General features: G+C 44.9%; 1 protein-coding gene across 3 annotated transcripts in view; it reads left to right on the top strand.

Annotated features, from left to right (window-relative positions):
• Shisa6 (shisa family member 6) overlaps positions 1–27,690 on the top strand; it is a 312,383-nt gene that overhangs the window by 17,162 nt on the left and 267,531 nt on the right. For all 3 annotated transcript variants that reach the window (XM_008855703.3, XM_008855702.3, XM_029557622.1), the window contains exon 2: positions 6,577–6,737. In XM_008855703.3, the coding sequence (XP_008853925.1) occupies positions 6,577–6,737 (161 nt within the window). The remainder of the gene's footprint in view (positions 1–6,576; positions 6,738–27,690) is intronic.

Raw genomic sequence — 27,690 nt, 5'->3', positions numbered from 1 at the left:
GTGAAGAGCTGGTCTTGACCCATATAACTCATTTGCTAATTGTTTCTGCATGCCCAAATATCATCTGGCATTTGCTATATTAGCAGGCCCAGCTGTAGAGACCAGAAAGACTCATTAAAACTAAGGGTTTTTAGGAAAGTGAGAGGCAGGTAAGAAGTGGTCTCAGTGCACTAAAAGATGCCCATGCTCAGGTTGGAAGCCCTGACTTTAAATTTATGTTCCATCATGTTTGAATAATAAAATTGGCCTGAGTCTCTTTAGTAAAAACTAAGATAGCAGAGGCTCCAGAGATTACAGCATTGGGAGGAATGGCATGAGACTAGACAGGAGAACATGTTTAGAGGCAGAGTGCTATTCAAAGTTAAGATGCTATTTCCACCGTTTAGATGACTAAGTGAAATGCCCAGGACTGAAGAGGGCCCACGTTTCCTGGCCCGAGCAGTCAAAATGACTATTTTCCCTGACTGGATTTGTTTCCCAATTATTTTACCTTTCCCCACTCACCACACACCACAGGAAGCCGGAGTAGATGAGGGAACAGTGAAACCAGGCAAGGAACCAGATTATTCAGATTATCCTTGGCTAGGTATGTTAGATATTGCAGCCAGCGTGATTGGCAGGGGAGAGTGCCAAGGTGAAGATGTTCCTCAAGTTCCTAAATTAGGTACATCTGTAGCCTGCATCCTATGGTGGGTGACCAGGTTCCTGGTAGGGTGGCTCCTAGCCTGCCGGCGTGTATCTGGAACCTTGTCCCCAATTCTTCACATGGGCAGCTCAGAGTGTGTGTGTCTCCCTCTCTGAGTTTCTTACTCTCCAAATTTTTCCCCTGGCCTCCTTACATCTCTCTGAATATCTCCATCTTTGGAATAGCTTTCTATCTCTGAATTTCTTTAAGACCAGTGACAACATTGCCTAAGGTTTTAAGCAAACAAAAAATTGGAAGACCCAGATCATTCATTTGCTAATTGTTTTGCATGCCTAGATATCACCTGACATTTGCTAAATTAGCAAGCCCAGCTGGAGAGAGCAGTGTCTTAGAATGGCTTTCTCTCTCAATTTTCTTTCTTTCTCTCTTTCTTGTTTTTTTTTCTCTTGTTTTCTCTACTGGTTTGTCTCTCTGTCTCCTCTTTCCCTCTCTGGCTTCTGGTCTTTGTCTCTCATCTCCCTTCCCTTTCCTCCCCTGTTTTCCTACTTTGGCTCTGACTCACATTTCTCTGTCTTTCCCACCGGCTTCCTTCTTCTCATTCTGCCTGCCGTCCCTCCTCTTCTTCCAGACCCTGAAATTCGCTGTCCACTCTTTTACAGAGTCCTCCTCATTGTTCTTCAGTGACCAGTTTTCTTCCTTATGGTTAGAAAGTAGCTCAGGTCTTAACCCATTTCCTCCGGCATATCCAAATTAATTAGGTGAGACCAGGATCACACATTTCAGAATTAGAATAATATTTATCGAACACCCTGGAGAGCAAGGGATGGAAGATGGAGAGGAACAAGAGCAAAGAGGGAGGTCACTGAGCCGAGGGGATAGGCAGGAGGGGGAGCTGGCTGAGGTACACTGCTCAGACCCTGGGCCAAGTGAACTGGGTAGTGGGAAAGATGGGACCCTGGGGAATGGCTCAGGACCCACCTGAGACCAGGAACTTTACCCTGGATACCATTCTCTCATTGGGGTAGTGTATGTTCAGGTCCCTGGTCCCAGGTATCCTGTCTGGGGGGCCTTGAGAACATGATTCAGCCTACCCACATCTCCATTTACTTGGGATTCCAGCTCAGCCCAGCCCATTTGGCCTTGGAAGACCCGTCCCAAGTAGTTTCCTCTCATCATGTGGCCTTGGCACTGAAGGTGACAGCTCAGCTATAACCCAGTTATAACTCACTGTCTAGAACCCAACTCACTCAGATCCATTGGGCTGCTGCTTTTCAGGAAGTGAGCCATTCATCAGGCCCTCTTGGGAGACAGGCTCCAGGAGCATCATGGTCTTGGGGGAGAGAGAATGAGTTTGAAAAATCTCAGGAACTCCCTCTTAAACTAAGTAGACAAAAGCCTGCCAGCAAACAGGCCATCTGATTCCTTTCTCTATGTCCTCTGTGTCACAGCTGGGCAAGTGACAAGACCTGATAGACTGTGATGATCCCAACAGAAAGGACACTCACCTTAGAGTCCCAAGACCCTGTATCCTCAGAGCCCTGCTGGCAGTTAGTCTTCCTATGGACTGCTCAATAGATGTTTGTGAACTAGATGTTGTTGGTTTGTGAACCCAGTTCACTGAGTGCAAAGCAAATGTTCCCTTGGGGCCCCCTACCTTACCATTGTGGATACTTGATAACTGTTGTGATGGGCAGCCTGTTCTGTGCACTGTAGGATGTTGAGCCCTGTCCTTGGGTTCCACACACCAGGTACCCGTAGTATTTTCTTCCTTAGTTGTGACAACCAAAATGTCTCCAGATATGACCAGGTGTTCCCAGAGAGGAATGAGGGGACAAAATGATCCCAGTTGAGAACTAGTGATGTAGAGCCAGTCTTGTTGACCAGAGACAGTGGGTTTAACCCTGTGATTCAGTTCTTCCTTATAGATCTCAAAGGAGTCTTTATAAGAACTTGGGAAATGAGAAAAGCAATAAGACTTTTTTTCTGGTAATAGTTTTAGTGATATATAATTTGCTTAATATAAAGTTCATCCTTAAATTTCAAAGTATGTGGTTCTGTGATTTGTATATATTCAGTCTTGAGCAACTTTCACCATTATTTAAATTTTGAGCATTAGTGGGGGTGGAGAGGTTGCTCACTGGCTGCTTTTGCAGAGGTCCTGGGTTCAGTTCCCAACACCCACATGGAGGCTAACAACCATCTGTAACTCAAGTTCCAGGGAATCTAGCACCCTCTTTTGGCAACCATGGACATTGTGTGCATGCGGTGCACTTACATACATGCAGGCAAAACACATAATACATAAAATACAAATATAAATACATAAAATAAAAAATAAATCAGCAAATTTAAATTTTGACCATTATCATTCTCCCAAAAGGAAACTCACCTATCCATTAGAAGTCCTTCTTCATCTGCCTTCCTCCAACCTGGGGTAAGCACACTTCTTTCTGTCTGCATGGAGTTGCCCAGCTTGGTGTTTTGTATACACATGGGCTTTGGGGATGGCTTCTTTCACTTAGGGTGGTGTTTTTCAAGGTTCTTTCATGTGTGGTGTGTATCACTACTGCTTTTCTTTTTATGACCAAATAATATTCCATCATGTGAACACAATGCGTTTTGTTTATCTATTCATGGACTGATGAACATTTGACTTACTTCTATCATTTAGCTGTTATTAATCATGCCAAAACCGTCTTTATATACAAGTTTTATACAGATCTATGTTTTCATTTCTCCTAGGAATAAGAGACTGGGTCACATATTTGCTCTGTGTTTAATATTTGAGAAGCAGCTAAACTGTTTACCAAAGGATCTATACTATTTTGCATTCCCAGCAGCAGAGTGTGAAGACTCCCCCTGTGTCTCTATAGACTTGTCAACACTTGGAACTATCTGCCTTTTTGGTTATGCCTCTCCTCATATGCATGCTTGGGTAGCTCAGTGTGATTTTGATGTGCAGTTAACCTAATGACTAATACTGCTGAACTGTCTCATGTATTTTCTTTGGAGAAATGTCTGTTTAAATCCTTCATCCATTTTAAAACTGAGATATGTTTCATTGCTGAGTTCTAAGTTTCTTTTTGCAAATCTGGATGCAAGTCTCTTATCAGATATATGCTTTACATATTGTCTCTCCGAATCCTTTTACTTTCTTGAAGGAATACTATCAATCAGATTTTTAAAAAATTGTCTCTACTTTTTCTTGGGTTTCTTGTGCTTCCAGAGTCACATGTAAGAAATGATTGCCAAAGAGTTTATGAAACTGCAAAGAGTTATGTTATATGTTAGGAGTTTATACTGTTCAGACTAATGTGTAGGCATATGTCCATTTTGAATTGATTTATATATATAGTGTGAGATTAAGATCCAACTTTTCTCTTTATCTGTAGAAATCTAGTTGCTCCAGAACTATTTTTTGAAAGATGTTATTTTCTCCACTGAATGATATTAGGTATTCTTTCTTTATGTGCGTGCGTGTGTGTGTGTGTGTGTGTGTGTGTGTGTGTGTGTGAAATTATGTGCACTGTGTGTGAAGGTGCCTGTGGAGGCCAGAATAGGGTGTCACATCCCCTGGAACTGGAGTTACAGCTGGTTGTGAGCCACCATGTAGGTACTGGGAACTGAACCGGTGTCCTCTGTGAGAGCAGTAAGCACTCTTAACAACTGAGCCAGTTCTCCAACCCTGACTTTTGGCATTCTTATTGAAAAATAACTGACTATAGATTAAGAGTTTGTGTTTGAAGTCTCAGTTATATTTCGTTGGCTTACATGTCTATCCTAATTTATAATTATGTGTTTTATTGTCACAGAAAGATGGTAAGAAGGTAACTAATAATTAGAAGGGTGAAGAAACGAAGATATCACACATGGATGTGGGGTTGAAAAGGAAACGTGAAAGAATCCAATTTTAGAATCAGAAAGGACTTTAAGGTCTTCTTCATATAAATGCCATATTTTGCTGATGGGGAAAATGACTAAACTTATGTGTCAAAAGTTAACATCTACCAAAGGTTCATGGCAGATTAGTGGCAGAGCTGGGATTTGAACTCAAATCCTGTGACTTTCTAGGGCAATGTCTTCCCCTCATTTCCGGCCCTGAATGTCAGCCCTCCAGTCTGGCCCTGGACCCCAGTCTAGCCCGGTTTCCCCTTCCAGAGCAGTAAGGTTCTACCTTGGCCCTCACTGTTAAGTTAGAGAATAAAACAGATAGGTGGCAAGTGTATGTTCCTCTTCCTCCTTATTTTATTTTAATTATATGTACATGTGTATGTACTGGAGCTGGAGAGACGGGCAGTTGTGAGCTGCCTGACATGGCTGCTGGCAACTAAACTCAGTCCTCCCTAAGAGTGGTATGTGGTCTTATCCCCTAAGCCATCTCTCCAGCCCCTGTGTGCGCCTTCTTTGACAGGCTGAGAGAAAAGAAAGCCAGCAGGGGAAAGCATTTGGAAAATCTAAAATTGCTGTATATATTCCACCAAATGATAAGCTTGCCAGCTCGATGCTCTAGGAAGGTTCAGTGTATCACAGGAGGTACAGCAGAAGGGAACAATTCACTCTGACACATCTTCAAACTGCTGTGGATGTCACTTTGTAGGAGGGCAGAGCAGCAGAGCTGGATCTAGGGACAAGGGAAGCCTTGGAGAGGGCTGAGCATGATTTTAGGTGAGAGAGGCCTGAAGGCATGTGCCTCAGGGGAGCCCCTGAAAAGGCAAAAGAGTCCTTGCCCCAGTCATGCAGAACTGGGGGAGAGGATATTACAGGAACTGGGGTGACAGTGTCCAGGTGTGGTCTTTGGAAACTTCCCACACCTGGATACGGTGGTCTTTGGTTATCTTCTGCCTCCTCTTAGCATACCCAAACATCTGTCTTCCCAAGGGCCTGTGGGGCTCTTTCATGTCAAGCCACTGAGGGAGTCCTGTTAAAACCTGGTAGGGGAGAGACTTTCCCTACTTTGTGAGCCCCTAGGGTACAGAAGCCTGGTCTTTCTACCTCTGTCTCTGCAGTGACTGATGCCTCCTGAATCCCCACTAAATGCCTATTTGGATGTTGAAGCTTGGTCTGAGCCAATAAAGCCAGTGTTAAGGTCACGGAGTCTGCAGAGGAGCCTGTCTCTTCAGTTTCTTTGTATCTCATTTCCTCCACAAGTTTTTTTTTTTTTTTTTTTTTTCTTTCTTAAATTGATGCTTCAATGGTGACAGCTATGTTATCATGACTGGAAGAGGAAGGCATATCACCATAGCACCTCCCCAGGGGCCGTTTTCCTTCTCTAATAGTCTTACTGTTTCAGGCTGTCTTCTCAAAGCTTCCAGCTTCCAAATACAAGTAAAAACAGGATACCTGTCTTTTTCCCCCCCAAGTTTTTTTTTTTTTTTTTTTTTTCTGTTTGCAAATGATCCCCCTCTAAGCTTCATTTGCCCTCACTGTCTACACCATCCTGATGTGTGTCTTTGGATCTGTGCTCATCTTGATACTAAGCCACACTTCTCTTTAGCAGCAGGAGCTTTGTTTTGTACTTACGTGAGTCACCAGTTTCTAATGCATGCTGCACAATGCATGTTTTTGGATGGAGAAGTAAATATACAGTAACTTGCTGCTCAGTGTAGGGCCAGTGGTGTCAGCCCTTCCCCTTAGGGCTGCTCCACTGGCCAGTTGCTGTTGAGGCATAGGTGGGTATCTGGCAATCCCATATTTTGAAAAGGCTCAGAGTTTACAGATGTGAAATGAATTATAGAAAAATACTATAATTACAGCCTTTCAGGGGTTTGCCAACAGCTTTGTGTCCCACTGAGATCACTGATTGACTGATTGCCCTGTCTCTGTCTACTCCCACAGGTTTGTAAATCGGGGTACCTATGGGAGTAAGCCAACTTCTGCCTTTGTGTGCACCTGCTCAGTGAGGCTCACTGTATGTTCTCCTCCCCATTTAGGGCTCTGGCCGACATCCTAAGGCAACAGGGACCAATCCCCATAGCTCACTGTGAAAGAGAAACCATCTCGGCCATCAATACCTCTCCCAAAGAGAACACGCCGGTCAGATCAACCTCCAAAAACCACTACACCCCTGTGCGCACGGCCAAGCAGACTCCAGGTAAGTGAGAATTTAACCCCTTGAATCTTTGGTGAGATAGCTGAGAGGTTCCAGTGATTTTTCTACTCTGGGTAGGTTGTGGAACACTGTGCACTGGTCCTGTTGGACAGGTCAGACTTGTGCAAGAGTTTGGAGTCTGTCCTGGGAAGATTTGGTCTGACGGAGACTCAGCCTGGGCTGGATGAGGGCTGATGACACATCTGTGATTTCTTTCGTGGTGAGTTGGTGTGATTTAAGGTGAAGGGGAGCTTGCAGCAGCCATGGTGCAGTATGGTTGCCCATCTTCTCATGTGGCAGGAAGGTTTGGCACTGCCTAGGACACAGGACGTGTAAGAAGGAAGTCTGAAATCTGATGCAAGAGGCTACTCGACTGTTGGAATCCCAAGGAGTATTTTCTGAGGGCAAAAATGGTGCCTGTATTTTAGGGCGACCATTTCCTATGAGCTATAGGTTCCCTGGATTTATGATGAACTGTCCCTCTTTATGATGAACTGTCCCTCTTTATCTGTAGGGAACTGGAGCCGGAACATTTAAGGATGCCAAATTCTGCAGATGCTAAATCATTTGATACTGGCATATAACCCACAAAGATCCTTCTGTGTACTTTAAATGATCTCCAGATTACTTATAATACCTAATGCAATTGAGACCCTATTCAACTTGTTATGACATATTATTTAAGGAATAGTGATGAGAAAAAAGTGTGTGTATGTTCAATACAGGTACAATTTGGGATAATATTATTGATTCATGGTTGGTTGAATCCCATTGGATTGAATTTTGTGGCTGACTGGATCCTGGAGTTAAATGCAGAACCTGAGTATGTGGGTCTTTTAGTTACTTTATTTTATTATTATTATAACTCTGTGAAGGAAACTGAGAAGGACTTATTTTCTTGTCTTATGGATTAATGAATGAAGCTTAGGGAAAATTAGTAACTTGAACAAGATCATTTACATAATAATAATAAGGAAAAACCTATCATACCATTAAAATGACCTAAATATATGCAGTGTGTGCTATTGCTCTATGCTAAACGTTGTGTTGAGAATTTTATAGGTATGTCCTAATTTATTCTTTATAGCAACCTTAGATGTATTTATCCCCACTTTACATGAGTAATAGAAAGGTTAAACAATAAATTCCCCAAGATCATATGGTTAGTAAGAAAACACCAGGATTCACACTGGGACAAATAGTTCACAGCAGTTGGACTAGAAAACCAAATCATTATGTTCTCTCCCAGCCTGAGACAGAGTTTCAGAATCCCTGAATGTGCAGTCTCCTTACCAGTATGCTTTGGGAAGGTATAGCTCATTATGAGCCTTGCCAGATAGTACTGATCCCAGTCCCAGGCACTGGATCTGGAATCTTCCCATTGGTCACCTTAACATGAGTCTCTTCACCCAAGGATGGGTGATAGACTCAGAACTAAACTGCATTAGGGATGTAAACCCCTAGGTGCAGTACGTATGCCCAAATCCTAACTGTAGCAGAGGTGTTCTGGGACAGAAATTGTTTTCCATGTATTCTTTCATTTTTCTTAAATTTATCACACCATACTTGCCTTTAAGATAGTAGCCTTAACTCTCTTGAGTGGAAAAGCTAAAGCGATTCTTCTCTGAATATGTATCCATATAGATATGCATACATATGCATCCAACAGTTGTAAAGGATTCAGTTACAAGTCTCTGTTGCACACAATCTGACAAGTAAATCTGCCTGGGCAAAAAAGTCGCAGATGCATTTTCACCTTTAATATCCTAGATCCTTAATGTGGAAGGAGTAAAATGAATGTTGGCAGAAACTTCTGGAACAGTGGCACCTACCTGCCTGTATACACATTTAAAATATCTGGGTGGATAAATTCTAAAAATGCTGGTGTCCAAGCTCCACAGAGCAAGCAGAATCTTTAGACATGAGACTAACATCAGTATTTAAACATTCTCCACAAGATGATTCTTACATGCAACCAGGGTAAAGAAGCACTGGTCCAGATGAGTCCTTCCTATTCACCAAATGTCATTTCTCAACATGACTACGTGTTGGAATCATGTAGGAAGCTTTAAAAATGAAGGATGCCTAGGCCCTGATCTCAGAGATCATGATTTCATTGATGTGGGGGTATGGCTTAAGAATCGGGGGGTAGGTGTTTAAAGTTCCCCTTAATGTGAGCAACGTTTAAGAATCGCTGTGTCCTGAGGATTGAACACAGCCTACTGAGGACTGTTCTTTCTAACCTTAATGTTATTTCCAGTTCTGAGTAGAGTAATTTTGCTTTCCTGAAGATTAGTCATTTAAAGTCAGCCTCCCCCCAGAGCCTTGCTTGTGACTCTGAAACTTCAGGCCACCGTGGCATCAAAGCGCCCCTGATTGTTGATCCTTGCCCTTCTGTTCAGGTTTTGTTCTGTCTCGTTCACAAGTGAGCTTGTTCCTGGTCATTGAATCCAGACTGATTAAGTGGACAGTCTTGATGTACCCTTAAATCCCCTTCACCGGGCAGGAAGTTTTCTCATTTCTTTTGGTTTTTATATACATTCTTCTAGTGAGCTGAGAAGAAAAGCTTATACTCACATGATTCAATTCTATGTTTCAAGATATCCCTCCCTGTGTTTCTCAAATTATAACTCCCGACTTAGCTTTTAGAGATGAGAATGGTTTCATTGGCCTGGGAAGCATTCTCAGTTGTGAAACCGAAATGTATGAGCAATTTCACAACAAACTGCATCGTCTATAGCTTATATGAGACAGAATGCTTTTACAAATAGCTGCTATCCTTTGCCACACAACATTGCAATTTGAGCAGACGTTTAAACAGAACCTTGGGTAAGTGTTCAAAGTGGAAATTTACTGTGATGTTACCACTTGTTAGATCAACCACCCACAAATTGTAGTAAGTGGCAAGAGGTCCTAGGGGAATATTAGGGAAGATATTCAGAGATACCAGCAGACATCAGAATCAGAACATGGGGCAGCTCTGCCACTCAAAACTTTGTCCTGGGACTGGCTGCCTCAGCATCAGCTGGGAGTTTGTGAAAACTTCAGGATTTCAGGCTCTTACCTGCTCTGAATCTCAGTGGAACAACTTACAGTTAGAGTTTGAGAAGCACAGAACAGCATGGGCTCAGGTCGCTTGGGTCATCATCTAGTACTGTATACGTGAACTTGGCCTTTCTGACTTTCCTTGTCTGCCACTGTGGCTACTAGCTCCTCTTGCCTAAAGTGTTTCAAGGGCACAAGTTAAACCAAGGAGAACCCTGAAGCAGCTTCCTCTCCACAGCAAACACTCACTATTGGCTATGACCAAACTGCAGAAGTGTATGCACAGCTCCTGGAAAATAGATCAAGTGAATGAGAAAACCCAGGACAACATCTTGGCACTCTTAGACCATGTGGGTCTGTGGGGTTGTGTCTGGCATGATCAGGGTTTTGGAAGTTGAAAACACATACTCATTTGGTCTGAGGAGAGGATCAGAGGTCCCTCAGTAATAATAAAAACGATACTCTAAGTAGCACAAGTGCCATGCATTGAGCACCTACTATGTACTGGGTACTCTGCTCAGTACTGTATCAACAGCAGAATGGATCTTGTAATATTTCTTTGGTATGGAGACTCCTAATCATCTCTGAGTCTTTTACCAAAGAAGTATCTTCCCAACTTCATAGGAAGCTCCACATTAGACACCTACTTGGACCCAGAAAATTGGGGGAAGCTTGCTTTTTCCCCCACTCCTCAAATCTAACTGTTTAAGGAACATTGTTAATCTGTGGTCTGTGGACCAGTAGTATATATCTCATGAGAGCTGGTTTGAAATGCTGAAGTTCAGTCCCTCCCTCAGATCTTCTCTCTCAGAAACTGCACCTGCATCTGCAGGTGACTGACTCATGCATGACCCTCTAGAAGACCCCTCTAGCACAACCATTTTTAGACATGACCACACCTGGAGATCATACAGAAAACATAATGCGTGGCCCCCACTGCAAAGATTCTGTTTTACTTGATCTGAATCAGAACCTAAGCATTAACAGAACAGAATAGTTTTTGAAAATTCCCTATACGCTCCACATGTGCAGCAAACTTTAAGAAATGAATTCTGGAGGAACTGGCAAATAGGGAAAACACCCTTTGAAGACTGAGCATTGAGGTTCTGTCAAAGCCCCAGGAAGGAGTTTGGCTGGGCAGTTAGTGGGTTATATAAGGAATCTTCTCAGGGATGGTTGGGCCAGAGTGGGTGGAGGACTCAGGAAAGAAAGCGGGGGGAGGAAGAGGAAGAAGAGGAGGGAGAGAGAGAGAGAGAGAGAGAGAGAGAGAGAGAGAGAGAGAGAGAGAGAGAGAGCTGAGTGGACACTTATGAGGAGAACCTAGAATAAAAAAATATTGGAATTGGTCCATGCCTGGTGTTACAGATCCCCAGAGGTCAGGGTCCTAGAGGCTTGATATAGGCTTGGTCTTCACAAAGAAAGTGGGGGAGACCCAGTGTGTTTGCTTGACCTGAGTTTCTAAAGAGCCTGTCCTGGGGTGTCTAGGGAGAGCAGAGTGTACTCCCTAACAGTAGTGAGACAGATTATATGTTGAAGTTCCAGAATTTTGCTGTCAAATTCCCAGGATCAAGAGTGGGGTCAGCTGGTATGGAGATACACAGACACCACTGTGCACTGTGAATGAGCAGTCAGTCACCTTCCTTCTGTCATGGCCACAGCCTTGAATGGTCAACTAAGGGAGCCACAGCATGTGACAATTAGCATCACAGAGACAGAGAGCAAAGGCTGCTCAGCTGACAGGGGAGTGCCCTTTTGATCTGATCTTCAATGACCTTCCACCTCTCTCCATGGGCTCCAAATATAATTACCTTCTTGACTGACCCTCCATTTGCCCCACATATTCTTTTGTGTGTGCAAGTGTGTATGTACGTGCATGTTCATGTGTGTGCGGGTGCACAAGTATGTGTGAGTGTATATGAAAGCCAGAGGACAACTTTGGGTATCATTCTTCAGGCACTGTCCATGGTGTTTTGTCTTTTGTTTTGAGATAGGGTCTCCCCTTGCCTGGAACTCAGTCAGTTTAGGCTGACTATCCAGTAGGTCCCAAGGCTCCACCTGTCTACCTCCTCAGTGCTGGGATTACAAGTATGTTCCAGCTTTTTCTACATGGATGCTGAGATAGAACTCAGGTCCTCATGTTTGCAGTAAGCACTTTTGTGACTGAGCTGTCTCCTCAGGCTTATACTATATATTCTTACCTCAAGGTATTTCCCCTCTCTGTTCCTATAGCCCTGAAGTTCCAGCATCAGGCCTTTGTGTGGTGACATACAATGTTCAGACAGCACCATTGCAGACAGGCCTGTCCGAATTCCTCATCTGTTCCTGCTGCTTGCTTCACTGTCTCCAGAGCACCTGTCTCAGCTAAGATCACACACATGGTAGCCCATTTGTTCACAGTCCCAGCCTTGATCAGAATGTAAGCTCCACTGTGTATAGGCAAGGGCTTTATAAGCTCTCCATCATTTCTGTGGGATTATCAAGCCAGGAAGCTCCTTGCTGTTTGGCATGGAGGGCATGCAGAGCAATGGGGTCTTAAGTTGGAGAGACATAGTAGGGCTGCAGGGAGTAAGATCAGCTTATAGTCTGTTGTCTGTCAAATCTGCACACCTGCTGGGTGGTTCTCTGTGAAGTGGTGTGAGCTGCTCAGGCTTTGTGGCAGACTCCAGGCTGCTCACAATGTCCTAGCTGAGTGGAGGCCTGATTTGCCAGGGCCCAAACCTGCAACCTCTCTCCTCCTGTCTGGGATGACCTAGCACTTGATAGCTTTGCACATTCAGAGGCCAGAAGCTTCACATCTGGGGTAGGGCCCAGAGAGGCTGCTGCCCAAGGTGTCCTGTCTACTCTGCTCACTGTCTCTGCCAGGAAAGACTCCCCATGTCCCCACGGAGGCTTGGGGATTAGGCCTCCCAGAGTCCCTGCTCCAGTGCAGGCTTAGGGCTAACTGTGAAGCTAGAAACCGGGTATGCTCTTAAACTCTAGGGAACATCTGGGAACCCTCTGCCTCTCATCTAGGCAAGAGGTTGGATCTTCCTTTTATCAGTCATCTGGAGGAAACAGAGCTATTTTGTTCTGGAGTTGGCAGCCTCATAGATGTTGGGGAGGCTGAGATTGGTCAGCCAAATCTGCACTTGGCTTGTGACAAATGGAGGCTTGCAGGGGTCACCTGGGTGGGAGGCAGCATCAATGTCAGTGCAAAATCCAATGTCCAGTGTGTTCAGAGCAGCCTCTGACACGAGAGGAATGCTATTCTAAGCTGTCCAATGTGTTGGGCCCTACAAATGGGGCTGGTGATCACTGACTGTTAAAATTGATTTTACCTGTTTTTCAATTCAGTTGTTAGAAGTGTGCAGTTGCACGGGCAGCTCACATCTGTGAATCACATTATATTCCTTCAAGCAGAGCTGATACAAAGTCAACAGCATCAAGCCTCCACCTGAGTCCAAGTGTTGGTTGTGAATAGAGCAAAGCCCCTCTCATTCCCCTGGGGAAGAGGTGATACAGCAAATGAATTTCTTTAGTGAGGGAGAGATGTTCCCGAGGCCTTCAGGGGTGGTGTGAAGAGCACCAATGGGGAGAGGAAGTGGCCTTTGGTAAAGTGGCCCTGAGATAGCATTTGACCTGGTATCTTACTGATGAGGTCAGCCATGGAGACATTTGGATGGAGGACAGTCCAAGCAGAGGGAATAGTCAATACAAAGGCCCTGAGACAGAGGCAATGCTCACATGAGCAGAGAGACAACATGAGTGTGGGAAGAATGAAGGTGGGGGCATTTTGTGAAAACGTAGAGGTGAACTAGACATCTAAAAGGGCCTTGGAAGTCAGTGAGTAGTGTGATTTTGTAGCTGGTTGAAGTGAACCTTGTGAGAGCCATCACAGTGGAGCCAAGACCCTAGGATGTCCTGAGTGGAAGACCCCTGAACACATTGGCTGCTGTGGAGACACTCCCACTGGCTTATCCTCCTTGTGGCTGGTGCTCACCCTTTGCTCTGTCTAGAGTGTTCTCTCTCTGTCCATTTTCCCTCAGCCTCATCTCTTCTTCCAGGTATCAGCTTAGGACTCTGAAATGGCCACTGGTCAGTCCTTCCTCTACCTGGGGAATCTGGGTCCCAGGGCCCTACAGAGAGGAAGCAAGAACCCTGACAAAGAGTGTTGGCCCTGCTCAGATCCCAGTTCTGCCCTTCCTTCACAGACTCCTGTGTACCTCAGTTTCCTGATCTGTAAACTGAGACAGTGAGAAACCCTCCCTGCTGTGTGTTTTAAGCTTGACTGTGTTGGTGACCCCTGGATATCTGTGTTGACTCAGCTTACTCCACAGTTCCCCAGCCTGGATTAGCACTCATAAGCTATCTACTGAGGGTGTTCTGTGAGCTACTCAGAAATGACACTCTGTGCTCTCCTGGGAGCAAGAGGGTTTAAAATATGCTCCAGCTATTCCCCAATGAAGTATAGGTGAGAGGACATGCCTATGTACAAGGTTAGATTCTGGGGCCCTCCATGGGTTGGCTGAACCAAAGAACTAACAAAGACCATGGTGCAGTGATGAGAGCCAGCAATTCAAACAAGGATGCAAGCATGCAGGCCCTTCCCTGGTGCTTGCTGTGGCTCTGGGGCTCTCAGCCTCTCTGCACTGCTATGAAAGAATACCTGAGACTGAGTAATTTACTGTTCTGGAGGTTGAGAAGTCCAAGAGAGGATCCTCACAGTATTTGGTGGGTGCCTCATGTAGCCTCCAGTCATGAAAAAGCCAAGAACAAGTGGTTGTATGCAATAGAAAGGACAGAACTCCAATGAGAGCTAACCCAGTGCCTCAAGAAAGTCATTAAGCCATTCATGATCTACATACCCCCCACCGGGCCTAATCTCCCAAATATCCACCCTAGGGAGTTAAAGTTCTGACACTCGAACTTGGGAGGATACTCGAAGTATTGCAGAGGGTAATTGCTCTTGATGACAGAAAAAGTCCAGCCTCTAGCCCAGTGACCTTTAGAGGTCTTTCCCCCCCAGGGCTTGATGGCTGTTGCATGCAGGTAAAGGATATTTGGGAAACAAAGATGGAGGAGGTAGAAGCACTGAGCCATTTGAAGTCAGAGCCCGTGGAAGGGAGAAGGTGCCTATCACATAGCCACCTCAGAAGCTTAAATCCAAGAGCAAAAGACAAGATTGTAACAAAACAAAAAAAATCATCAGCTGAATAGTCACACACCATGATCTCTGAATGTTCAGAGGGAGGGTACTATGGTGGGCATCATCAGCATCTTCATCACTTCCATCATCTTTGTTAGGGGCAGCGGCAGCAGCAGCAGCAGCAGCAGCAGCAGTGAGCAGGAGATGCCCTTGGAAAATGCTGAACTGGGGACAAGATTCCAGAGAGCAGGGATGCTTATGGGTCCAGAGGCCCACAAAAGGAAGCATTGAGTGATTCTTTTAGAGAGGTTGGTTGTCACTCTCTGTCAACAGACAGAGAGAGCAGTGACTAAAGAATCAGGACAAAGGCCAGGAAGGAACTGGAACTCTATGTACTGTTGGAGAAACTGCCCTGAGCAAGGAAATATATTTTCTTTCATTAAACTTGTGAGTTGTACCAGAGACGGGGGAGAGGTGGTTGATATTGTAGAGGCAGCATGCGGCTCATGACAATGGAGACTATAGAAGTTGGACCTGACAAGGGTGCTTGGAGGAGAAACCTGTGATGACCTATGGTGAGAGGCTTCCAGATGAGGTGACTTAAGGATCACATCCCAATTAGCTGTAGGGGAGGGGAGCCGGAGGATCCTGAGGGACATTGTTCCCTTTGTTCATTCAGAAGTAATTTGGATGCCTTTCTGGGTGTTGGGCACTGAGATACAGGAATGATCAAAAGCCTTGAGTCTCTTTATCCTCAGATGAAAACCAAACCCCAAAAACATGTATTCTAAAACCAGGTCATGACAAGTGTCTTGAAGAGAAATCAAGCTGGAGCAAATAGAAAGTGATGGGAGGGGCAAAAGGAGCTTTGCTTGTTGGAGGGATGCTAAAGCAGGGACCCAAATGATGGTGCCACCTGTGACTGTGGAGGAAAGCATGCAAAAGAGACCCCTGTGACCAGCATAGAGAGGGGACAGAGGTGTGACTTGAAGTCAGAAAGTTGGAGCCTTGTGAGTCATACCACAATCTTGGGGTTCATTCTGAGTCTGATGGGAGCCACTGTAGGGTTCTCAGAGGAGGAGCATTACTATTTTGACAGTGAACTCTGGAGGGGCAGAGGTGGAGGAGAGAGGGTATGTGAGTTGGAAGATGCATTGTCCAGGTAGTGGGATCAAGATGGAGACTTGGGCTAGGACATTCATAATGAGAAACTGAGAAAGACACAGCTTCCTGGCTTATTTGTTTTTAACTCCTTATTTTCAACTATTTTCAACTGACGGAAATTCTGTAACAATAGCACAGTGAACACTTATACTATTGGCAGTTAATAACATGTACTGTATTTGTCTCTTTGCTTCCTATTCTTTATCATCCTCATCCTCATCATCCTCATCACCATCTCATCATCTCATCATCACTACCACCATCATCATCACAAGGAATAGCAGCATCTTTATCATCATCATTACTGTTCCCATCAACATCATCACCACCATCATCATCACCACCACCACCATCACCACCACCACTACTGTCATCATTACTACCATCACCACCACCACCATCATCATCACCACCCCCATCACCACCACCACCACTACTGTCATCATTACTACCATCACCACCACCACCACTACCTTCATCATTACTACCATCACCACCACCACCATCATCATCACCACCCCCATCACCACCACCACCACTACTGTCATCATTACTACCATCACCACCACCACCATCATCATCACCACCCCATCACCACCACTACTGTCATCATTACTACCATCACCACCACCACCATCATCATCACCACCACTACCATCGTCACCACTGTCACCATCAGCTCTGAACCATGTGAGCATCAGTGGTCCGTACTATGACTCTTCCTTCCTAAACTGCTTCAGCATGTATCTTCTCAGTTCAAGATGGTTCTCTTATAACCACAACACAAAAACCAGATACACAAAAACCAGATTCACGAAAACCGCCATTACTTTCAAACTAGTACTTAATAACAAGCTCAGGATTTATTTTATGGTAAAAGTGACCATATTTTCTGATGGATTATGTGGAGTGCATGAGAGAAGATAAGAAATAAGAATGGCTTCAAGATTTGGGACAGAACAGAGGCTGATGAGACTGGTCAGATTAACGCAAGGACTTGGAGTGAATAACTGAGAGGGCTTACCATAAGGAAGGTCCTGGAAGAACAGTGTGTGGGCAGATGAGCAAAGCTTGGGGGGGTTGGGGGGGATCTGGTTCTTTAGTGGTTGTGTGGCTATTGCTGGAGCAGTCAGTCAGTTCCCACCACCACCACACACACCTACCATGTGTAAATATAGACAGACTTCCTTCTTCCAGGAACCTGGACCTGACTATAGCTATGGGTGTGTCTTCCATTCATCCTACAAACAGACACATAATCGTGTGCTGGTCTCCGAGTGTCCCGAGCACAGAGCCAGGCTTGCATTGCTCACTGTATTCCCAGGGTCCAGTGCATTTTGCACAGGTCCTGGCACACAGTAAGCATTCGATAATTACTAGTTGAATAAATAAAGGACAGAATGAATTGCTCATATTTGATACATTAAAGTGTATCAGTGACAATTATGTGTGCTTGGCAAGGTCTGAATCCCTAAAATAATTGTTACTTAAACAAAAAGAAGCTCTACTGTAGAAGGTGTCAGCCAGGTATGGCATTCCTTTACAGTGTAAGGGACCAGGCTCCTTCTGTCTGATCACTATAGTGTCCTGAGCATGTGACTTCTGTGTCATGACCCAAAATGGCTGCCCAAGCTGCCATTCTGTCTGTATTCCAAACAGCAGGAGAGAGAGAAATAAGATGATGCCCTTTTCCCTGGCCTTTCTTTTTTCTTTTTTTCTAATATTTATTATTTATTATTTTTATTTTTATTTTTTGGTCTTTTTTTGAAACAGGGTCTCCCTGTAGCCCCAGCTGTCCTGGAACTTGCTATGTAGACCAGGTTAGCCTTGAACTCACAGAGGTCCGCCTGCCTCTGCCTCCCAAGTGCTGGGACTAAAGGCCACGCCACCACGCCCGGCCTATTTATTATTTTTATTTTATGTGTAAGAGTGTACTGCCTGCACGTGTGTCATGCAATGCTGCAGAGGTCAGAAGAGGGCTTCGGATTCCCCTGGAACTGGCATTAAGGACGGTTTGTAGTCGCCATGTGGGTGCTGGGAATCGAACCCAGGTCCTCTGCAAGAGCAGTCAGTGCTCTTAACCACTGAGCCATCTCTCCAGCCCCCCTCCCTGTCCTTTCTTTTTTTATTTTGATAGTACTAGAGAGTAGGTCTAGGCAAGCACTCCACCGCTGAGCTGTGTCCCCTACTTTATTTTTATTTTATTTTTTAAAATTTTGAGACAGACTTTCACAAAGTTTCCCAGGATGGTCTAGAACCCACTGTGTAGCCCAGGTAGGCTTTGGACATGCAATCAATCCTCCTGTCTCAGCCTCCCATTTAGCTGGGATCACAGATCTGTGCCACCAAACCTAGCTGATGCCCCTTTCTTTATCGATCCTTGCTTAAAGCAGTTCTTCCACTCCCCTTTCACTTTAGCCAGTGCTGTTTTAGTTTGGATGACACACACAAACAGTTAAAATGGGGACACCTTGCATAGAGAAAAATGGCTCATGGAGGACAATTAGCAATCTGTGTCACAGTTTGGCCTATAAGGGGAATGTATGTCATGAATGTATGTCATTTAGTACCAGAAACCAATGATGTAAAAAGCCACCAGACACACAGAACATCTGTGAACACCTCTGTGTTTCCCATGATGAACACCACAGACATTGATGGCTATGTCCTCAAAAGGACTACAATACTGGTCACTGCTGAGTAAACATGACAGCTCTAAGGTGTCTTGCTCTCTAACTTTACATGATCACATGGATGCCACAGAGTGGAGCCCAGCAGTGATGCCAAAAAACCTGGGGAGACCTCCCTGGAGAATCTCTCCCTCCACTGTATCCCTGACAGCTCCCTGAAATTGGAGGCTGTCACTTTCATCTTTAAGTGCCTGCCCTGTGTCTGTTAGAAGGTCAGGGTCTTCTGTCCCAGGTATCCTAGCCCCTTGGGAACTGAAAGAACAAAAGACAGCAGGTTTAGATTCCAGAAGTTGTACAAGATGCAACAAAAGCCAAATTTCCCTAAACAGAACATGTGTGGAGGCTTGAACAGAAGTGCTTGGAAGGTATGTGGGTATGGGTGTTGCATAAGGCCCAGCCCTCCCCGCTCCCCTAGCGTGGAGGCAGAATAGCCTCTCCAGGGGCAGGAGCAACAGCCTGCAGGGTGAGACCCCACTTCTGCCTGCCCCCACCTCTTCATTCTGATCAGGAGTCAAGCTTGCCTTTCCCTTTGTGTGTGTTTAGCTCAGGGACTTATCACAGCAGCTTAGATCCAGGATGAACTAGATAAGCCTGCACTTTAATAAATGTGGCATTTCTTCCCTGTAAGAATTAGATGAAAGGAAACAAGGCCTCTGAGGAGGCTGGTGGGGCAGCCAGGCTGAGCTCACAGCTGAGGCAAGCAGATGATGCTACCTGCCAGTGGCTTGGGGAAGGGACTTTTTATAGAGGTGTGACAGGGCTCTGCCTTGGCGGTGAACAGCCCCCTGTTTTCTGTGGAAAGAAAACAAAATGGCAAATCTTACTGCTTACTGGTGACCCTTTCTCTGGGGTCTTGGGTCAAACATTGTCTCTGTGGTGTGACCACAAGTTCTTGCCTACAGTCATGAGCAAATGTCCCAGTGAGAGCTGCAGGTCTCACAGGGTGTGGTGGCAGGTCCCAGGTGCTGTGTTCATCCAAGAGGAGGCCTTCAACAACAGGTTGAGTCGTGGCTGAAGCTCTACCCTTGTAGGCTTTCCCTCTATGTGGAAACTCTAGCACTGACTTGCTGGAAACTGCCCAATAAACATTAAAGCCTGGTACAGGCTGACATTGCCCTTCACATCGTTCTAGAGTCTGGTTGGGCAATGCACAGAGATCTGAGGCTCTTCCCAGGGCTGCAGGCCTGGGGCTGGGGAGCTTCCTTGGGTCCATGTGAAGCTGCCTGTGAGAAGCCATTAGATGAGACTCCTAGGAAGTCCATAATGCTATTTCCTCTGGTATCTCCTGTGGATGAACTGCAGAAAGCTTGACATCTCTGCAAGGTCAAGGTTAAACAATTTGTCTTGGCAGTTCCTGCAGCATGTAAAACAGGCTCCCTCCACTCCCCTGGCTGGGCCCTGCTTCCAAATTCCCAGTTATTTTTCATTTACACTTTAAGGTCACTGTGACCAAGAACCACAAAGAGGATGGGGGGAGGAGACCTAGGTAATGACCCGTATTCTCGTTCTCATTAGCAGGCTCTGACTCTCAAGTCTGCTCTGGGCAGACACCTGGCTCCTTTGCTTTTCTTGTCAGAAAAGCTCCGGTGAGTTTGGGAGGGGGGGGGTTTAGCTGAGACCGCCAGTCTCCTCCCACCTGTGGGCCTGAGTGAGTCAGAGGGGTTGGGTGGGCGTTCTGAGCCTGGTCCTTCTGTAAGAAGGAGAGAGAGGTTCTGTATGCATATCCTTACCCAAGAGCCCCAGAATATACAGGCCCTGGTAGCATTTCACTTTCTGCTGTTGTCACAGAAAGGATCCAATATCCCACTATTATGTATTTATTGGCTTTTTGGGGGATTCTGGAAAATACTGTGTAAATGAATGGAACAGATGATGGGCTCCTCTGACTGGGGAATACTTAGAGTCCGAGTCCAGCCCAATTTGTACCTGGAGTGGGATAGCACAGAAGTGAAGAGTTATGACTCCATAGATGACTATGTTGACAGACTTGTTCTCTGATCCCTAGGAACAAGGGAGTACACTTGGGGATATGGTGAAAGAAGTTGCAGAAAAAAAAATCCATGAACTGGCATGCATTGCAAGGCACAGTTGAGAGTTGTGTTTGTATAGGTCAGAGTTCTTATATGTGCGTTTATTTAAAGAGCAAGCATGCTGTGTATTCACTTATTCTCCAAGGCTTTGTTCAGGGCCTTCTGCATACCAGGCACTGGGCCAGAGACTGGAATGGTCCAAGTTGGCAGCCTGAGAGGTATTGGATATTGACAGTGACCTTGAAGGATAGGTAGGACTTAGATGTCACAGAGCTTTGGAGGAATTGACCAAGATAGGAATGGAGTGAATTGAGGAAAACCATCAGAGTAGAAATATTAGGCTTCATATGGGGGAGAGGGAAGATCTGCCCTTTTGAAACAGTGTGGTCACTGGAGTAGGGTAGGAGAAGGGAAAGCAGGGAAGAGCTTTAGAATCAGACTGTGGAGGACTTGGAATGCCAGGACTGTTCAAAGGGACCATCAGGATGAGAACAGTATTTCATTCATATGCGTGCTCTCCTAAAAGCGTCTATTTCCTCCTTCCAGTTGTTGTCACAAGTACAGAAAACATGATTAATTTCTACCTAATGACATTGTTACCTGAAAACTTGCAAATTCCCCTTATTTTGTTAGCTGTTTCACGTTAGTTTTTTCTATACAGAAATCATGCCATCCATAAACATAGCTAATTTACTTCTTCCTTTCATACTCAGTGCCTTTTCTTGCCTTATCGCACTGGCCCTCACCTGCATAATGCTGGACCGATGTGCTGAGAACCTTGTTTCTGATCTTAGTGTGGAAGCAGCCTTTCACATTGTGATTGTTCGTGGTTGCTAGTTCTACATTTTTCAGAAAAGACTTTATCATGATGAGAAAGTTTCCTTTTATTACTGGTTTGTGCAGAGGTTTAGACAGGAATGAATATTGGAGTGGGTAATTGTTTTTTCTGTATCCACGGAAATATAACACAGCTTTTCTTTATAGTCAACTAACAGTGAATGCACTATTTTTAAGTGTTAAACTATCCTTGGTTTCCTGGCATAAACCTTGCTTGGTCATAATGTCTTATTATGTTTATTTATTATCAGAATGGATTTGTTAAAATGTTCAGAGCTTTTTGCATCTGTGTTCATAAAGCATTCTGCCATTCTGTTTTTCATTTTTATTTGATGTCAGAGTGATACTGACCTCACATAGTGTGTGGAGAAGGGTGACTTCCTTCTTTTCAGTTTTATAGAATTGACCAGTGAATCCATCTAAGTCTGGAGATGATTTTTAATAAGAAGATTTTAAACCACACATTAACTTCTTTGATAGGCATACAGCTATTCAGGTTATTAAAAAACTTTTAAACAACAAAGCATGACTAAAAAGCACTTGAGAAAGTTGCTGACCCCTCTGATCTCAGAATATTGTCAAAATGTAGCTCACGTAGAACCAAGGTGATTGCAGCTGGCTGAACTGACAGTTTCATAGTCAGATAACCAAAGGAATCTTCAGACAGTTTATTTAATTGTTGAAGATAAGATCCCCTGTTTCTCACGTTATGAATGATTGAGAGATCCCGCATAAACACTGACTACTATTTTCTGTCCCTTTAGACAACATGTGCAATCAAATCCATTACATACATTATATACATACTTTTATTTAGCACTCAGGACAAGCAAGTATAGAAGTCTAGTTCCCTATGGCATCCATCTATTGAAGAAGAAGGCATTGTTTTTATTTAATTGGTAGTCCTGTAAGGAGAGTCATAAGCTTTAAGTAATTTGTCCACCATCACACAGCCAGCAGATAAGAAACCCAAGACTTGAACATGAGTCTTCAAATTCAAGGTCTGGTTTTCTTTTTCCTTCTCCATCTTGCTCCATTTAGGCTTCAGCCACTTGGTTGCCTGCTGCAGAATTGGTATCTAGTTAGTGGAGCCTCATGATGAATAGAAGAATGCCCATGTTAACCCTTCTGTTCTTTTCATTCTGAACTAGAGAAAATAAGCTAGTCACATTGAAGTGATGCCAGCACAGGCTGCATAAAGCACATAACCCCAGCATTGGCCTCTGTGAACCCAGGCATATTTGTGAATGTGCAGATCGCCATGCTGGATGAGCCCAGGCATGTCTGTGAATGTGCAGATCGCCATGCTGGATGAACTCAGGCATGTCTGTGAATGTGCAGATCGCCATGCTGGATGAACTCAGGCATGTCTGTGAATGTGCGGATCACCATGCTGGATGAGCCCAGGCATGTCTGTGAATGTGCAGATCGCCATGCTGGATGAACTCAGGCATGTCTGTGAATGTGCAGATCGCCATGCTGGATGAACTCAGGCATGTCTGTGAATGTGCAGATCGCCATGCTGGATGAACTCAGGCATGTCTGTGAATGTGCAGATCGCCATGCTGGATGAACTCAGGCATGTCTGTGAATGTGCAGATCGCCATGCTGGATGAACTCAGGCATGTCTGTGAATGTGCGGATCACCATGCTGGATGAGCCCAGGCATGTCTGTGAATGTGCAGATCACCGTGCTGGATGAGCCCAGGCATGTCTGTGAATGTGCAGATCGCCATGCTGGATGAGCCCAGGCATGTCTGTGAATGTGCAGATCACCGTGCTGGATGAACCCAGGCATGTCTGTGAATGTGCAGATCACTGTGCTGGATGAGCCCAGGCATGTCTGTGAATGTGCAGATCACCGTGCTGGAAGAGAAATGAAGTTGGACATTAGCAAAGTGAGGAGAACTCCAGTGACTAGCAACCTGAATTTTGTTCCGTGCTCTAAGGAACTTACTCCTTGTATTTCTATTGCTATGACGGAGGCATGGTAGAAAGAAAAAAATAAAACAAACCATGGCCTAGCCTGAGCTTTGTGTGTGGTTGCACTGGAAGCATGAGATCTGGTTTTTAGTGGGTGTTTTTTTCTCCAGTCCCTTTTTAATTCTTCTGTATTTTACTTACTCACTCACTAGTAATTGCTTGTGTTTCGCAGAAAACCTCCATAATGAATCTATGGAAACAAATCCACACACATATACATTCACACACACACACACACACACACACACACATGCACACACAATCCCTTTTTCTAGTAAAGACTAAGGGAAGTGACTTGTTTATTTAGGGTTACTTAGGGTAGGGTTAACTAACAGAAATCTGACCAATTAGTACTTAACAAATAAAGGTTGATTTCCTTACTAATCAGGATAATAAAGGCAAGGCCATTTCTGGACTAGTTTAGCTGCCTCCAAGAACTAGAAATAGACTTCCTTTCTCTCCTCTCCCCTCATCGTCCTTATTAAGTTGCCTTTCTTATGTTTGTGATTTCATGATCTCAAGGTGGCCGTCCCATCTCCAGGCTTTGTAGCTACATCCCAGGCAACAGCAATAGGGCAAAGGCAGTGCCAGTGACCCTCATTTAGTGGGACATATTGCTGCCTTGAGAAGTATGGATTTTGTTAGCCAGGAAGGAACAGGGCAAATTGACTATTGTCTGGATAACTATAGAGTCTGCTCCAACTTAGAGGAAACTTCTTTTCTCTCCTTCTGGGTTCACATCAGACTTACTTATTGAAAAGTAGCCTTCTAGTTATATATTCACATTAAGAAAACTCTCCATAATAAAATAATCAGGTTGGCCCCTGGAAGTCAGATTTCAGTGACTCCATTAATGGCGAATTATGCTTCTGAGGCACCTTGCATTTGCACTGACGTCATCCTACTTAAACTCAACACAGCCACTGGATCAGGAAGCATCATTTCCAACCTTCAAGGGAGAAGTTTGGTGATGGTTTCAGTCCAGGTCCTCTTGGTCCAAGGTCTGCACATTCTCCACCTCTGCTCCTTCCCACAGCTGACAGGCTCCTTAGGATGTGTTGCCCAGTAGACTTAGTGTCTTGCTTCCTTAATTGAGCCTTTGCCTCTGATCCTCTGGGCCCCACTGCTGTCTGGCCCAGCTCTGCATGCTAAGTGGTGGAATGTGGTGCTACTTTGTTAGTGAAGGAGACCTTTCCCCAATGGGAGGTCAGCAAGGAATTATTCGGGGAATCTTAACTTTAATTGATCTGCTCACTCAAATACACAATGTACCCCCTAGTTAGATCTTCCCACTAAGACACCTGTGATGGCTAATCCTGGGTGTCAACTTGACTGGATCTGGGATTAACTGAAATGAGAGAGATCTTCTTGATTGGATCATCCAAAGCTAGAAGACACACCCTAAATGTCTGATCGCAGCCCTTATAAAAGGCCAAGGCAGAGGAGAACGCCTGGCTTCTTGCTGCTTGCCTTCTCTTTCTGGTGAGTTCGTCTTGCTGCTGTAGACCGAAGACTAGCTGATATTTTGGAATTTGTCAGACCTTCAGCACCGGATTGGGACTACTGAGACATCCAGCCTTGTGGACTGAGTGACTAGAGATTCTCAGCCTCTCCAGTGTGGTGCAGCCATTGTTGGACTACTCGGACTCTATCCTGTGACCTAAGCTGATAAATCTCTATACATATATATTCATTCTACTGGTTCTGTTTTTTTGGAGAACCCTGACTAATACAACACCCCAGCTAGGCTGTCTGTCTGCTGGCTTCAGTTTGATCTGAGGAACTTCAAATGCGTTGTTAGAAGTCTGAGGTGGGATTAGATTTGCACATCCCATTTGGTGTGTCAGACAGCCGGGTACAGATTCTTCATCCTGAGACATGGAGGTGTCAAGTGTTGCTGCGTTCTCTTCTTTCCCTGAAGCTTGTTGCAAACAACACATCTGGGGGATGGATCCCACCTCCCTCCATCCCCTGACTGGAGCAGTCCCTTCTGTGCAGCTGGGGAAAGCTTGTATCTTAGGAAGGAAGGGGGAGGGGTGTCATTGATTGATTTAGAATAATGATGTTGACACCTTATAAAGAATGCATCCAATGGATCCTCAGGGGTGTCTGGCTGGGGAAATGATCCAGTTTGATACAATAGATGCTAATGAGAGATCTCCGTTTGTGCAAGATGTTGATGGGGCCAGGCCTCCATCCCTCTGTTGCCTACTGAACATGTTCGGTACTTGTGCCCACGAGTACAAGAGTTTATTTTCGGTATGAAAAACTACCCAGGCACTGGATTAGGAGACTGGGAAGTGGCCCTGTAACATAATCTGTAGGCTATAGTGACAATGAATGGGAAGGAGTGGCTCTAAGGTCAAGCGTGTGTTTCACACACATGTGGAGGGAGGTAATGCCCCATCTAAGCTATGCAACCTTGAATTGAGCTGGGACAATTGAGCTGGGACATTCTGAAGCAGGAATAAGGGTGGCCCAAGAGTGATGCCCAAGGTGCCAGTGGTCACTTATCTCCACATACTCCAGTCCCCATTCTACACCATCCAGACTGGAGCTTGTCAGGGGCCAGGGCTCTGTGACTCCACTGAAGCTTCCAAAGAGTTTTCCTGGGAGGGCACATGGCCTGCATCCTGAGCTCACTCAGCTGTGCCTTTAGCTTAGCTGTCCTCTGCTCTAGGAGTTTCCTCAGCCCAGTGACCACCTGTGGAATCCTGGTCATTCCCCAAGTCTCTTGAACATGCCTGTTCCTGGGCATTCATTGTCTTTCCCCCCACAGCAGCTTTGCTTGATGCCTTTAGGCTGGCTCCTATTCCTCCTGTCCTTTGCTGAAGTTGGGCATCTGGATGCTGTTGAAATGCAGCCAAGGAACATCGTGGCTGTCACTGCAAGGGAAATGGTGTTGGGGAGGAAGGGGAAGATTTTTTCTTATGGATCAGGATTCAGCTTCCCTAGAAGGGAATTACAACTTGGTACTGAGGCAAGGTCTTACATAGTGTGGCTCATCTATTATGATGTCCACCCATTGGACCAGAGACTTGACCAGAGCCTCAAAATCATATAGTTCCTTAATAATTGGGAAGCTTGCAGGTGCAGGTTGTTGCATCAGCCTTGGAAGCAGGATACAAGAGAAGAGGTTTCTAGTGTTGTCAGAATGTTGGAAGAGAGGAGCTAGAGTCCTGTGTGCTTGCCACGTGTGTTTGGGTTTAGGTTACTGGTGTAAGGAAGGAGGAGTGAGTGTCACCAGGCACATGACTCTTTTGTGCTCCTGTTGAAAATCCATGAAATCCCCCCATTGTGTTCTGCTACTTCAATAATGTTCTAGTAAGACATTTCCACTTTAGAAAAAAGCAAAAAAGCTGTGAATTAAAATAAATCCTACTGATAATCTTATTCAAAACTAGTGGCTGACATTTGGTCCTTCTTTGCACACATAACTGAAGTTTTGGAAAGGGATTCTACTTTCCACAGCATTTCAGAACTTGTTCTTTTTTTGCTTAGTGGATCAGAGCTCTCTACACCATAGTGAACACACAGCAAACACTGTGGCCACTGTCTTTGTTTATAGAAAATTTCAAACATCAGTAAAAATAGATGAAGTAAGTATGCCTAATCAGCCCTGGGGTACCATTACTCAGCCCCCCAAAATTGTCAGACTCAGAGCTCATCCTGTTATCCAGCCATTGTCCACCATGACCTGCAACCACACACACAACACTGGACCCAGAGTGTTTGGAAGTGAGAACCCATGTCGTCACTGAGTGGTGAGGATCCAGTCTCTAAAAGAAAAAGACTTTTTTAAAAAAACTTTTTGTTTTTTAATTTTTATTTTATGTGTATGAATGTTATGCCTGCATGTGTGTAAATGTACCCATGTTGTGCACAGAGTACAGAAGAGGGCATCAGATCCCCTGGAACTGGAGTTAGATGGTTGTTAGCCACCTATATGTGGGTGCTGAGACCACCCAGTGCTCTTAACTGCTGAGCCCCAAGAAAAAGACTCTTTAAAAAGCACATTCACTATGCTGTTACCCCACATGGGAAGTTATCAGTGCTCCCTCCAACTGACCAAATTCCCAGCC

The sequence above is a fragment of the Nannospalax galili genome, unplaced genomic scaffold, assembly GCF_000622305.1.
Source record: "Nannospalax galili isolate Female #2095 unplaced genomic scaffold, S.galili_v1.0 scaffold146, whole genome shotgun sequence".
NCBI classification, from domain to species: domain Eukaryota; kingdom Metazoa; phylum Chordata; class Mammalia; order Rodentia; family Spalacidae; genus Nannospalax; species Nannospalax galili.
This window is presented reverse-complemented; position numbering and strand designations above follow the sequence as displayed.